This window comes from Ovis aries, chromosome 5, assembly GCF_016772045.2.
Source record: "Ovis aries strain OAR_USU_Benz2616 breed Rambouillet chromosome 5, ARS-UI_Ramb_v3.0, whole genome shotgun sequence".
NCBI lineage: Eukaryota > Metazoa > Chordata > Mammalia > Artiodactyla > Bovidae > Ovis > Ovis aries.
The window spans coordinates 42,266,525-42,280,886 of NC_056058.1; the positions used below are offsets into that span (position 1 = coordinate 42,266,525).

Genomic DNA, 14,362 nt, shown 5'->3' on the forward strand with positions numbered 1-14,362 from the left:
CCATCACCACTATCCATTCAGAACTTTTTCATTACCCCAGACCGAAACTGTACCTATTAAACAATAACTTTCTAACCCCAACTACCAGCCAGCCCTTTGCACGCACATGTGTGTGTGGGTGTGCGCTCAGTCTCCTCTGACTCTTTGCAACCCCATGGACTATAGCCTGCCAGGCTCCTCCATCCATGGGATTTTCCGGGCAGTAATACTGGAATGGATTGCCATTCCCTCCTGAAGGGCATCTTCCTAACTCAGGAATCAAACCTGCATCTCCTGCACCAGCCAGCCCCTAGTGACCACTATTCCATTTTTTTTAAAGTTTCTTTTCCCAGTATTCTATTTTCTATCTCTATGAATTTGCCTAGTCTAGGCGCCTCGTGTAAACATAGTCAATATTTTTTTTTTTTTATGTTTAGCTTCTTTGACTTAGCATGGTGTTTTCAAGGCTCATTCATATTGCAGTGTGTTAGGATTTTGTTCCTTTTAGTCTGTATAATATTGCGTCATAGGTGAATTTGTTCTTCAGTCACTTTAACTCTGTGATTCTATGGACTGCAGCATGCCAGGCCTCCCTGTCCTTCATAGTCTCCTGGAGCTTATTCAAACTCATTAAATCAGTGGTGCAATCCAATCATCTCCTCCTGTCGCCCCCTTCTCCTCCTGCCTTCAATCTTTCCCAGCATCAGGGTCTTTTCTAAAGAGTTGGCTCTTCACATTGGTGGTCAAAGTATTGGAGCTTCAGCATCAGTCTTCCAGTGAATATTCACGATTGATTTCCTTTAGGATTGACTGATCTCTCCTTGCTGTCCAAAGGACTCTCAAGAGTCTTCTCCAAGACCACAGTTCAAAAACATCAATCCTTTGGTGCTCAGGCTTCTTTATGGTCCAAATCTCACATCCATACATGACTACTGGCAAAACCATAGCTTTGACTATATGGATCTTTGGTGGCAAGTAATGTCTCTGCTTTTTAATATGCTGTATAGGTTTGTTATAGCTTTTCCTCCAAGGAGCAAGCTTCTAAGTCTTTTAATTTCATGGCTGTAGTCATGATCCACAGTGACTTTGGAGCCCAAGAAAATAAAGTCTCTTACTGTTTCCATTGTTTCCCATCTGTTTGGCATGAAATGATGGGACCAGATGCCATGGTCTTCATTTTTTTAAAAATGTTGAGTTATAAGCCAGCTTTTTCACTCTTCTCTCTCACGTTTGTCAAGAGGCTCTTTAGTTCCTCTTCATTTTCTGCCATAAGGGTGGTGATATCTGCATATCTGACGTTATTGCTATTTCTACTGGCAATCTTGATTCCAGCTTGTGCTTCATCCAACCTGGCATTTCATATGATGTAGTCAAGGCTATGGTTTTTACAGTGGTCATGTATGGACGTGAGAGTTGGATTGTGAAGAAGGCTGAGTGCTGAAGAATTGATGCTTTTGAACTGTGGTGCTGGAGAAGACTCTTGAGAGTCCCTTGGATTGCAAGGAGATCCAACCAGTCCATTCTGAAGATCAGCCCTGGGATTTCTTTGGAAGGAATGATGCTAAAGCTGAAACTCCAGGACTTTGGCCACCTCATGCAAAGAGTTGACTCATTAGAAAAGACTCTGATGCTGGGAGGGATTAGGGGCAGGAGGAAAAAGGGACGACAGAGGATGAGATGGCTGGATGGCATCACTGACTTGATGGATGTGAGTTTGAGTGAACTCCGGGAGTTGGTAATGGACAGGGAGGCCTGGCGTGCTGCGATTCATAGGGTTGCAGAGTTGGACACGACTGAGCTACTGAAATGAACTGAACTCTGCATATAAATTAAATAAGCAGGGTATAGATGACAGAGGATGAGATGGCTGGATGGCATCACTGACTCGATGAACGTGAGTCTGAGTGAACTCTGGGAGTTGGTGATGGACAAGGAGGTCTGGTGTGTTTCGATTCATGGGGTCGCAAAGAGTCGGACACCGCTGAGCGACTGAACTGAACTGATACCACGTGCTAAAAAAATTCATGCATCAGTGGACATTTGGTTATTCCCAACTTTGACTGTTGTGGTAACACTGTGAATAGGGGTGTATAGCATCTGTCCTTGCCCTCTTTTTGAAAGGTTTTCTTTCTGTCTTTACACCTCTTATTATAGCCTGAGGGCACACTCTGTACTTGTTTTTGAAGACAAAAACAGGTATGAAAAAAACAAAACAAAACAGGTATGAGTCAGCCAAAATTTGAGAACCATGTGGTGATTCCTTCCTGACTCAGTTGGTAATGAATTCACCTGCAATGTAGGAGACCCAGGTTCCATCCCTGAGTTGGGAAGACCCCCTGGAGAAGAAAATGGCAACCTCCTCCAGTATTCTTCCTGGGAAATCCCATGGACAGAGAAGCCTAGTGTGCTACAGTCCATGGGGTCGTAAACAGTAGGCTACATCTTAAGGACTAAACCACCACATGTGGTAGCTAATGAGTTTAAACGCACACAACCTGGGTTTTAGGCATTGCTCCTAGAGACTGAGGAGCCTTCTTAGGTAGCAGGTATGAAATAAAATTCATATTTTATGGCAAAATAAGAAAAATTCAAACATAAAAAGCTTTCTCTGCCTCTCCCCTCCCAATTATGAGTGGCTCAAACTTGCTACCTGTCACTGGGACTCCATTTACTCCTTTACCTACTCTTGTGACCAGCTGGATTTGGGTTTTAGGGGACTTAAGCTCCTAAAGGTGACTTTGGCCACCTCATGCATTCCAAGAGTTGACTCATTGGAAAAGACTGATGCTGGGAGGGATTGGGGGCAGAAGGAAAAGGGGACGACAGAGGATGAGATGGCTGGATGGCGTCAACGACTCGATGGATCTGAGTTTGAGTGAACTCCGGGAGTTGGTGATGGACAGGGAGGCTTATTCAGTGTCAGCGGCCCTTAAAAGAATCAGAGTAAATACTTAAAACAAGGTGCTGTGCTTAGTCAGTCGTGTCCGACTTGTAACAAGACATCACAACAAATCAGTGGAGACATGGAGATTCAGACTCCATGTTTTCTGAGCTTTCAGCAATTCATCAGAAATGCTGAATACTTAGAATTGCTTCCTGATTGCCAGGTGGCTTCCCCTCCACACCTTGAAGCCACTTTCAGAAGCTTCTCTCTTCCAGATGCCCAAGCAAGTAAGGGGCCCTGAAGATTCAGTCCCGTTCAGTTCAGTCGCTCAGTCGTGTCCGACTCTTTGCGACCCCATGAATCGCAGCACGCCAGGCCTCCCTGTTCATCTCCCGGAGTTCACTCAGACTCACGTCCATCGAGTTAGTGATGCCATCCAGCCATCTCATCCTCGGTCGTCCCCTTCTCCTCCTGCCCCCAATCCCTCCCAGCATCACAGTCTTTTCCAATGAGTCACCTCTTCGCATGAGGTGGCTACCTTCAGTTTCATCCTGCCATTTACCAGGAGCATATCATCTATTTCTGTGTGTCAGGAATCGAGTTCAAGACTTGTGGTTAGAATGGGTTGGGGGCTGAAAGTCTTATGTGCTGTAGGCCCCTCAATCTGACCTAACTGCAAGAGTGGTTCAGAAAAGGGTGCGACAAGGCTGACGAACAAAAAACAAGGTGGAGTCCTGGCCTCCGGTGCAGAGGGCACTGTCTTTGACAGAGCTCGATCGAACACTCTGCTGAGGGTCGCGTTTCAAAGGAGGCCTCCTTCGCCCAGTAACCTTCCCCAAGCAGAGGAGATGAGAAGTCCCTCTGGACTTTGAAAATCATTTTGCGATCCCACTTCCCTACACAAGGTGGGGCGTAGGAGGTGCCACAACCAGAACTTCCTTTGAGATAAAGAAAAAAGACGGAAGTAGGCCAGAAGCACTTCCTCAGTTTTTGCCTCAAACCTGCTCTCCCTCGTACTTTCTACAGGAAAGGAGGTGCTCCACTGCTCTTTACCGCTGCAGGGAGTGTTGCGGAGCGTTCTGTGCGCAGGCTCAGTGACCAGCTCCGCCTCCCAACTATCTTTCGGCTTCTCTGTCGCTCCTCTGTATCTTGGGCCTGGGCTTGACGCACTCTTGTACGTAACTGGGGGGCGGAGCCTCAGGAAGAAAGGCAGCTGAGACGGGGTCTCGCGAGAACATTCCCTCTCAGTTCTCGCGCTGCAGCTTTACTCTCGTCGCAACGAGATCTTTCGAGATCTTCTCCGCCCCCGCTACCGGCGCCCACTGTGCGGCCGCTGAGCCGGAGCCGGCCTGAGCAGTGCCCTCAGCGCGGCCCTCTTTCCAAGACCGTAGGCTCTCGCGTGGATCTTCGCACGTCCCCCACTATCCCAGGTCCCCCTGTCCCACGCGGCCAGCTTTCTGCGCGCCAGCCCCGCCGGGGTCCGTGTCTTCTCTTGCCGGCCGGACCTGGGCTGGAGCCTGAGCTGTAGCCGGCGCCATGTCGGTGGTGGGCATAGACCTGGGGTTCCAGAGCTGCTACGTCGCTGTAGCCCGCGCCGGCGGCATCGAAACGATCGCTAATGAGTACAGCGACCGCTGCACGCCGTGAGTGTGGGCCAGGCTAGCCGCGTGCACTGGGGGTGGGGAGGTAGCGCTTGTCCGGGCTGTGACCCTCGCGGTTTGGGGAACGCGGACCGGCCAGTCACCTCCGTTCCGAGCCGAGGCTCCGGTTGGTAGGGGAACCCCATTGGGTTTTAGGTCATTAGGGGCTGCGACCCTTCTTGTGGGTCTGCGCTAAGGGCGACGCCTTTTTTCTGTGACTGGCCGGCCGAACAAGGGCTGTGAGTGGTTCCTTGGACTAGCGGAGGCCATGGGTAGGAACTGGAGGGAAGGCAGGCCTGGGATGTGGGATGGACCGAGACCCTCTTTTAGAAGGCACATTGTAGGCGCGGAGTGTACTAACGTTTCTTCAGGCCAGCACAGAGTTCGGGGCTATGCACACAGCAAGCGCTTAATAAAAGTTTAATTGAACCGCTTCTGGCATCTGCCGGCAGGCGTAAGACCATGCAGCGGCCAGAGTCCCACGTGAGTGGGGGTGGGGTGGCGCCCGGAAGAGAGGGAGTCGGAGCACCGGAGATCTCAAGATTGGCTTGGCACGGAAAGATTCCGAAAAAGATATAATAAAATCGATGCCTTTTGGATACCTTTGCATTCACTTTGGCTTTTCACGTCGCTTCAGTAGTGTATTGAACTGTGTTTTGTCATTTTCTGCTATCCTGTGCGCATCCACCCCAACAGCGTTCCACTTTTACGGTAATATACATTCCAGCCAGGGTGTTGGTCCCAATTGTTAATGAATGACTCAGGGGCTCACTTTGGCTTTTAAAAGAACCTATAGTAAGTTATGGGACCAATAAAGACACAGCACTAAAAAAAATAATGACTCACCCACGTTTTTCCTTGCATAGGGTAAGTAAGAATCTACTTGTATTCTTAGAGGTACCTTTCAATCATTGTCTTCCTTTTGGACAAAATCTTTTAAGAAGTTTCGTATTATTTGTTTGGTTCTCATTGTGTCTCATTAAGGGCCTCTGTTCTAAGGCTCCTTTTTTGCCCTGATTTTTGTTAAGCTTCGGTGATAGATTTCTGGCCAACTCGATTGCTCCGTTTACCAAACTGACAACATTTTCCTTAAACCTATCAGATTTCTACCTCTTATTTTAGACCTAACCCAAGTGCTTCCCCGAAAACCCATCCCAGATTCAAAATCTCAGTTTGATGTTCCTTTCTCAATTTTGTAGTTTTTAACAGCATTAATGAGATATAATTCACATACCGTACAGTTAATTAACTCTTTAAAAGTGTACAATTGATTTTTAGTGTAGTCACAATTGTGCAATTATCAACACAATTTTAACGGTTTCTTTTCCCCACAAGAGAAACCCTGTACTCATTAAGAGCCACAACCCAATCCCCCACCCTCCCATCTTCATAGTTTGTAATAGTGCGTCTAATTTGTATTTCCAGGCAAGTGTATTGTACACGAAGTTTTTTAAGTATTTAAGCATTAATTTCCTATTTGTTACTGTCTTTCTGGATCCTGTTGTGCTTCATCTGTAGAGATAGTTTTCCTCAAGAAGTTAAAAGGACTAGAGCACTGAGTTAATCATGTAACTTTTTGGTCTTTTCACCACCTAGAAGTGAGCATATTTTATTTAGCTCCAAAGGTAAGAATATCAAGTATTAGAATGAAATGTTCCTGACCTTTCTTTTTAGCCTATTATGATGCCCCATCTTTCTCCTTTAGACAGATAGGAACTGTAACAGAATTACCGTGAATCTCATTATTTGGAACTGAAAGAGTTGTTTCAGGAAAGGATAGATAGACCATGTAATTGTGACAAAGAATGTCTGTTTAAAAATAGTTTTCCTTATATCTCTTGGAAACTTAGATGCCATATGTTCAAGTAATTTTTGAACTATGATCTTGATTAGCTTCGATTTCTGCCTTGGAGTCTTTGGTTAAGTAGAACATGGGGGCAGAAAGGTTGATTTTTTTTTTTTTTTTTAAGTAATTAACCAAAGCATGGATTTATACCTCAAACATACACAGGGACTGATGTAGATTTGCTTGAGTGTGAGAGTGGAATGAAATGGAGGGTTGGGTATGATGAAAGTAATGCATTTCAGATGAGATCAGGAGCGTTCAGAGTGGTATGGCAGTAGATATAACTCATTTCAGTGTGTGGGTACGACAGGATTTGATTTCCATTTTTGAGGGGCTAGTTGAATTTTACCTGGAAGAGATCCTTGCTTTCTCAGCAAATAAGATCCTTCCATCATGGACACATGGCTGGTGGGCAAAGCCAAATGTTAAATGTATAATTACTGACTGTGGTAAGGACCCTGATGGGAAAGTATGGAAAACAGTGATGGGGGACCTAATTTAAGTGGATATGAGGGGTGGTGGAAGGCATTCTTAAAAAAGTGTCATGTAAGATGTAACCTGGAGGATGAATAGGGTTTTACCATGGAGATCTGTGGTGGGAGTGAGCAACAGTTGTTTAGGCAAAAGAAATAGCAGGTGAGGAAGACCTGAACTTGGCACGTTTGACTCTACTGGGGGGCTTTTGGCCTTTTGAAATGTTGAACTGAATGTAGAGAGAGGTTAGGCAGGGTGGATTAGATCATGGTAAGGCATTGCAAATCATAGATTTTTATCTAGGTGCTGTGGGAGGTGATTCAGTTGATACTTCAAAAATGTGATTGGCTTTTTTTTGTGGAGAGTGGATTTATTTGAGAAGGGGGAGAGAAGCCTGTTGCACCCGAGGATACTTATGAGGCTACTGCAATATTTGGTCCACGTGGGAGTTGCTGTTGCTCTCCACTGGCATGGAACCGGGAGGAAAGTGTGGGCGGCTTAGAGATAAACTGTGGAGTTCTAAATTATGAGTGTTGACATTTTATGACCATAGGCTTTGGTATAAGATGGAAAGCCTATTTTTATATTTAGTTGGATTATTATAATAGGAAGAGTACAACCTTAAAGCTTTGGAATTGAAATGTTAACAGACTGCCAAACTTTACAGGAGTGAGTTGGACTGCATTATGCAGAGTTTATAGGGTAGAGATGAGTTACCTAAGAAAAGCATTCTGTGTATGAATAATTTATATTATTTTCATGGACTTAGTTCCTAATAGAACAATATATTAGGAATTTGAAGAGATGAAATTGTCAATAAGTACCTTTGAGAGGGAAAGCTGAAAATAAGTATAGGTTCTGGTTAACTGGCAGATTAACTTCTGATATGTAATTTGTGCAAGAAAAGCATTCCTCTCTAGACTAAATGTCTTTAATAAATGTTGTAGATCTGTGTAGAGCTGCAAGATGACTTGGATCTTTTGGGTTCAATGAAAAGGAAAGTTGATTTGTTAACTAAAGCTTTAGACTACTTACACTTCCCATATATAATTTTGAAGGTTATCAAAGTAGTTTTAAAAAAGACTCAAGAACTAAAAAGCTTGTATACAGAATTGGTGGGCATAGTCTACAGGAGCTTTGTCATCAGGTTCTAAATTGGATTTCCGATATTATAACTTTTTTCCTGACTTAACAAAATACTTGTTTGCCACAACAACAACAAAATAAAGTACTAAGTAAAATTGTTTCTTATCTAATTATTTGCTGTTATATACATATATATATATCATTTCATGACTTTTCTAGATTTATACAAATATAAATATATGTATATTTATTTATATTTGTAAATGTACAGATATACCCGTATAAACAAATAGGATCATACAGTATTTTGTAACTATTTCACTTATGTTTTAGACAACTTTCAGAGTCAGTAAATACGAAGTCACCTCAAGTATATGAGTCCATATTATGACTTGAACATGCTTTACTCAAATGTTGAGGTGGTTTCTAAATTTTTGCAATTAGAAATAATCTTCAACAAATAGTCTTTTATATTTATGTTTGCATGTTGTACTTTTATTTTTGTTGGATAGATTCCCAGATGTGGTTGGACAAAGGATATATATATGCCTAGAATTTCAGTGCATATTGCCTGAATACTTTACAAAAATTTAAGAGATTAATTCACACCAGGAACATAAGTGATTTCTCTGTTTCACTGGAATTTGTGAGGATTATGAGTTAAAATTACATAAAGTACTTAGAATACTCCCTAAGTGTTTGTTAATACTGCTTTTATTACCTTTTTGTATTTTTTATTATTTCTCTTTATTGACGGACTACATTGGGACAGTAAAAGGAAATGTATGGAACTTTGCCTTTAGCACTTATCAGATATGTAGCTTTTAATGTTCAAATCTTATTGACTCAGGAGTTTAGTTCTTTAGAAACTGCATAGCTTGCAAGTATGAGTTCTGTTTGATACTGTTTTGGGTACTTTCTAGCTCAGGGCTAAGACAGTGGTCATGGGATACACTAATTAATGTAACCATTTTCATGCCAGTTTCACCATTATCTCTTATTTAATAGTCTAAATACTCTTGTAGGTTCTCTGTAAAACTCATTTTCTTACATTGTTTAAAACACTGAATTAGAGCAACAGCTGACTTTATCCTGAGAACAGTTCCACACACACATATAAACATGAAGCTACCTTTTAAGGATCTGTGCTGGTTGCAGCTGTTGGTAATATCCTATTAGAATGTGCATAAATGTTTGGTCAGTGGTATCTCATACCCAGGAAGGAGAACAACATTGTTACCTAGTTTAAATGGATAATTTTTTCTAGGACTTAAAGACTAGAACAGAGATGTCTTGAACTTGATTTTTGATGTCAACCTGTAATTTGGAATGGAGGAAAAGTAGTATCAGTCAAGTAGCAAGTGTCTTGAGTACTACTGTTCTTAGCAGCGTTAAGTTAGCCTTGTGTGGAATATAGAGGAAGTGTAAGATAAAGAGCCCTGCTGTGGAGGGCTCTTGCAATCAGTCTAGTTGGAAGTATGAAAGCAACAGTAAATAGAATAAGGGTAGAGTATAATTATGGGTGAAGTTATTAAGTACATACCTTAATTAAGTACAAGTTAAATGGAGAGGGAGCATTAGTGGGGGATGGGTGATATGGAAAGGCAGGACTGGGACTTGCAAATAGGGTTAGAATAACGGAGCCTGGATTGGGACAGTCTCAGTGAAGGCATAGAAGTAGGGATAAATCTAGAGGGTTTGGTAAGCGTTACAAAAGTATGTTTATGGATAGGATTTGGAGTTTGAGAGTCCTGATTTTGAATGCTGGACTCTAGTTATGTTTCTAGGCACATAACGACTTTATTCAATTCTTCATTTACAAAGTAGGGTCAGTAATAGTTCTTTTCTCAGAGTGTGTGGGAGAAGCAAATGTAGAATGCTTAGTGCACTGCCTGGCATAGAAAGGTTCAGCAATGAAAGCTGTAGAACAAGAGAACTTGACCTGCTTGGATGAAGGGCTTCCTGCCATACATGGGGACTCCATATAGGCTGTGTGCAAATTTTGTCCTGGTGAGTGGTAAGTGGTACATGTTTACTTTAAATATCTGGTTCGCTATCAAAACTCGGACAGAATTATTCAGTTACTGAAGATTTTAGAGCATGTTTGTTGAGAAATTTACTGGGGGTATGTAGCTTCTGTTTTTAAAATAATTACTTATTAGGATTGCATAGGAATATTTACCTAAATGGTAGTGGTGGCCATTTATGGGGGGAGGGTTTTGGTTGTGGAGTTGCTGATAATACTTACTTTATTCTTTACACTTTGCTAATTTTCTGCAATGAGATTGTTCTAGTGGTGGCCCCAGTATCTGAGGTAATCTTTTTGGACCCTTTTCATATTTAAGTATTTGTAAGCTTGTAGTTGAAAAACCTCTGCGGTTAGTGCTGTTTAACATACTGATCTCATTCAGTTGTCCTATTGAGAAGGAAATGGTAGAATTTTTATTTCTTATGATTTAAAGATGACTGAGTGGGTTTTAGTAAATAGTTTGAGAAGGTGAAGTAGAACTTTCAGGGCAAACTATTTGGTATATTTTCATCTTGTTTTGGTCATCTGCTCAGCTTGTGGAATCTCAGTTCCTTGACTAGTGATTAAACCCAGGCCACCGCAGTGAAAACCCTGAATGCTAACCACTAAGCCATTGGGGAACTCCTTAGTTGGTATGTTTTTTGTATAAAACTTGCAATTGTTGGAGGATTAATAATAGCTATTATTATTTATGATGTGCCAGTCTCTGATAATAAAGCCCTTTATAAGTGGATCTCTGATACCTCAGTTGGTACAGAATCGGCTTGCAATGCAGGATCCGATTCGATTAGGATCAATTCCTGGGTCGGGAAGATCTGCTGGAGAAGGGAAAGGCTATCCACTCCAGTATTCTGGCCTGGAGAGTTCCAATGGATTGTACAGTCCATGGGGTCCCACAGAGTTGGACATGACTGAGCGACTTTCACTTTCACTTTCAAAAGTGGATCAACAAATTTAGTCCTTAGAGCAACCATATGTAATCCTCCCTATTTTAGAGATGAGCAAATTGAATTTCAGAGACGGTAAATACCACAGGTCACACAGCTTGAAAGCTAGAGAAGGGATTCAGACAGACTCATACTGTCTAATTCTAGAGCCTGAGCCCTTTTTTTTCCCCTTCAAACTGTACATATGTTGTACTCAGTCAAGTTGATAGAGTGGAAAAGCCAAGGATTTCTTTCCGTAGTGTAATAGTTGGCTTGTTACAGAACTTGTTTTAGAATGTAAACGTTATATAATAATATATTAGTGATTTTCTACAATATGACAAGAGTGTGAACTCTGCCAATACTTTACAAGAGCTATGCTTTGTTTGAGGTGTGTGCTATATTATGTGGTAAAGATTGATGTTCCATTAGTAAGATTTGATTGCTTTGTAGCAGAAGTGGGGAACTGTTTGTAGCATGTGCATGCATAGACAAATAAGAGGATGAATAATTTGAACTGAGACAGACTTGTATTCGGCCTTTCAAAATCTATGAGACACTTGCAAACTATTACTGTTAAGGATATGTCGTTTTTAAGGGTAGGTGAAAATGTTAACTGACTTCAAACAGAACATTGCTTGGAGCATCTCTGCACAGTAGAACATTGCGTGATGGTGGACATTTGCATTGCCCAAAGTCCAGTAAGTTGTAAGAGGTTGAAGTGATTAACTTTTACTTGAGAGGAATTGGGAATGCATCACAAACATCACAAAGTGTGTGCTGTTTCTGGGAAATGAGTGAGATTTAGAAGGACCAGGGCATTTCAGGTGGTGAGAGTGATAGAGCAAAGCAGGAAGATTGGAAGACTGCCTGACTTGTGTTGAGGCACAGTGTGCATGAGATGCAGCTGGAAAATGGGAGTGGGGTTGGAATTATGAGAGGCCTTAAGTTCTGCATTAAGGAATCTGGACACTATTTGATGGTAATTCATTTTGTTTGGAAGATAAGTAGAAGCAAAACAGTTACCAAGGTAGAACAGAAAATTAAACCTTCAATAGGACATACAGTAAAGTTGGGGACATTAATTTTTTCATGCTTAGAGCTTGTCCTGTTTTGAGGAGATGAAGGTTTGAAAACGGCTGCAGGAAACAAAGATGAATAATATGGGCTTTTAGTTTTGTTGGGATACATCTTAGAAATTCAGATCTGATGGCTTTTGGAAAGATGTATGTTTGCATGTATAGGCTAGAAGCAGTGGAGAGGGTGAGTGGAGTGGATGAGATTACAGTGGGCAGTTTCCTAAAGGGCTCTATGGGCTGTGATATGCATGTGTGTTCAGTCACTCGGTCGTGTTCGACTCTTTGCGACCTTATGGACTGGAGCTCTCCAGGCTCTTCTGTCCATGGGATTCTCCAGGCAAGAATACTGGAGTGGGTTGCTGTGCCCTCCTCCAGGGGATCTTCATGACCCAGGGATCGAACCCACGTCTGTTATCTGCCACATTGACAGGCAGGTTCTAGCACCACCATAGGAGAGACAGGTAAGTGTAAGTACTCAGGAAATTTTTTTTTAAAGTGATAGGTCGTCTATTTGCAGGAAGGCTGATCTTGACACCTGTGCTTCTTGAAGGGCTCTCCCAGCATGTTCCTGGCCTGTAGAGCTTAGAGTTCTTAGGAAATCTCATGAGATCCCAGACTGTGCTGTATGGATACAGGGCATAGCTGCCTATAACTGCTCTGGGACTTGGAAAGGGCTGTTGAGGCACAGAGTAAGTTTATCTAAGTGAAATGGTTCTATTTAATTGTGTCAGATTTGGACCAAGGCAGTATGGCGCCAGAGCTTTCATTCCTCCTCATTCCACTAAATTAGAAAAATTAGGGGTCCAGGGAGGCTAGGGAGATGAAAGCTAGCTAGTGGAGAAATGATCTATAGTCCTGACTCCTGTTGTTTTCAGATTTTATGACTTGGGGTGCATTTACCTATAATACCTTTTTATGGACTCAGTTTCCTCTTCTATACGGTAGAAATAAGATAGGGTGCTTATGAGGATTAAATAAGATAGTGCACATAAGCAATTTATTACTTTAGTAATTATGTAGGAGTAGAAGGGTTTACTAACCTGAGGGGGAAATGGACTCTGGGAACAACTTTGTCTTTTAGAATTTTTTGGGTGGCATGGGTGAATTTGATCTTAGTTTGAGAGAAATCTGCCCCTGGAAAGGGAGGCAACATAAGAATATGAGAGTAAAGGGAACACAGGCAAGGGAAACACAGGGAGAAGCATAGAGGCCGTGATAACAAAGGCATCAACTCCCAAATATAACTGACTTTCTAAGCTTAAACACGGTATTTTAAAGTATTTATACCTTTAAGCAGGTATAAATTTTGCTTCCTAAAATAAGTGTCATATAGGTGAAACCAGCAGGCAGTATATGAATTGATTTGGAGGAATGTGTTCAGAAGTGGGAATGAAGTTCCTTGTCAGAAATTGTCTTTTTTTAAAAAAAGAAAAATTGAGTCCTTGAAAACTAGTAGAAAAACAACTTCCCATATATTTACAATAAGATAAGAGTTGTTTTCAGGGCTTGTAGACTACTTTCTTGGCGAAGTTATGAGCTGTTTCTAAAACACAAAGAACATTTAATTGATGTGTTAATATGACAGCATATTATTTTATGTTGGAATTTTGAACACCAGACTTGAAGAATTAGGATAGTGGAGACTGGTTTAGTCCACCTTTCTCTAGTATTTTAGACAGATGGTCATATCAGACTTGTGCTTCAACATCTCAGTGACAGAATTCCCATTATTCTAAGAAGCAGTGCATTCCGTGGACAGTTTTACTCAGTAGAAAGGTCAAAATCATAGACTTATTGTATGCAGTTAAAAAAACAGGGCTTTTTGGCTGAGGCTCAGAAATCTTGTCTGCTCTGGTTTTGGATGTAATGTTGCAGTAAGGTTTAATGCTTAAATGTTTGTTTTATCTTTTAGGGCTTGCATTTCTTTTGGACCTAAGAATCGCTCAATTGGAGCAGCAGCTAAAAGCCAGGTAGAGTTCTGTTTTTTTTTCTTACTTATTTCTGTGGTTGATCCATCCTTCACATGCAGGAGCTCTTTTCGGTGCCCATTGTGTGTGGAGCACTGGGAGCCCCTACGTGTACAACTGAGAGACAAACCTATTCTCATGTACCTGAGTGAGAAGCAAACAGCTTTTTAAAATAGCACGAACAGTGGTCTGTTTAATGCAAACTACCAGGATGTGTTTTACCTAGACACTGTTAATGCAAGGTTTTACTTGTTCCTGAGTTGTTGTTAACAATTTTTCCCCCCGGATATTTAAAATAATCGGTAAAATCTGTCTTGTTGAATTTCCATCTTACTCATATTTAGGGTCAGTGTTGTCTCTAGATTTGACCTTGTTGATCAGGGTTCTCAAGGAAGGAAAGCATACTTGGAGAAACACATTTACCATTAGTTTACTTTTAAACCAGGAGCCTG

General features: G+C 41.8%; 1 protein-coding gene across 1 annotated transcript in view; it reads left to right on the forward strand.

Moving 5' to 3' along the window:
- Window positions 1-4,153: 4,153 nt before the first annotated feature.
- HSPA4 (heat shock protein family A (Hsp70) member 4) overlaps window positions 4,154-14,362 on the forward strand; it is a 49,348-nt gene continuing 39,139 nt past the window's right edge. The window contains exons 1-2 of the mRNA XM_004008795.6: window positions 4,154-4,506; window positions 13,856-13,913. Coding sequence (XP_004008844.1) covers window positions 4,400-4,506; window positions 13,856-13,913 — 165 coding nt within the window. The 5' untranslated portion in view covers window positions 4,154-4,399. The remainder of the gene's footprint in view (window positions 4,507-13,855; window positions 13,914-14,362) is intronic.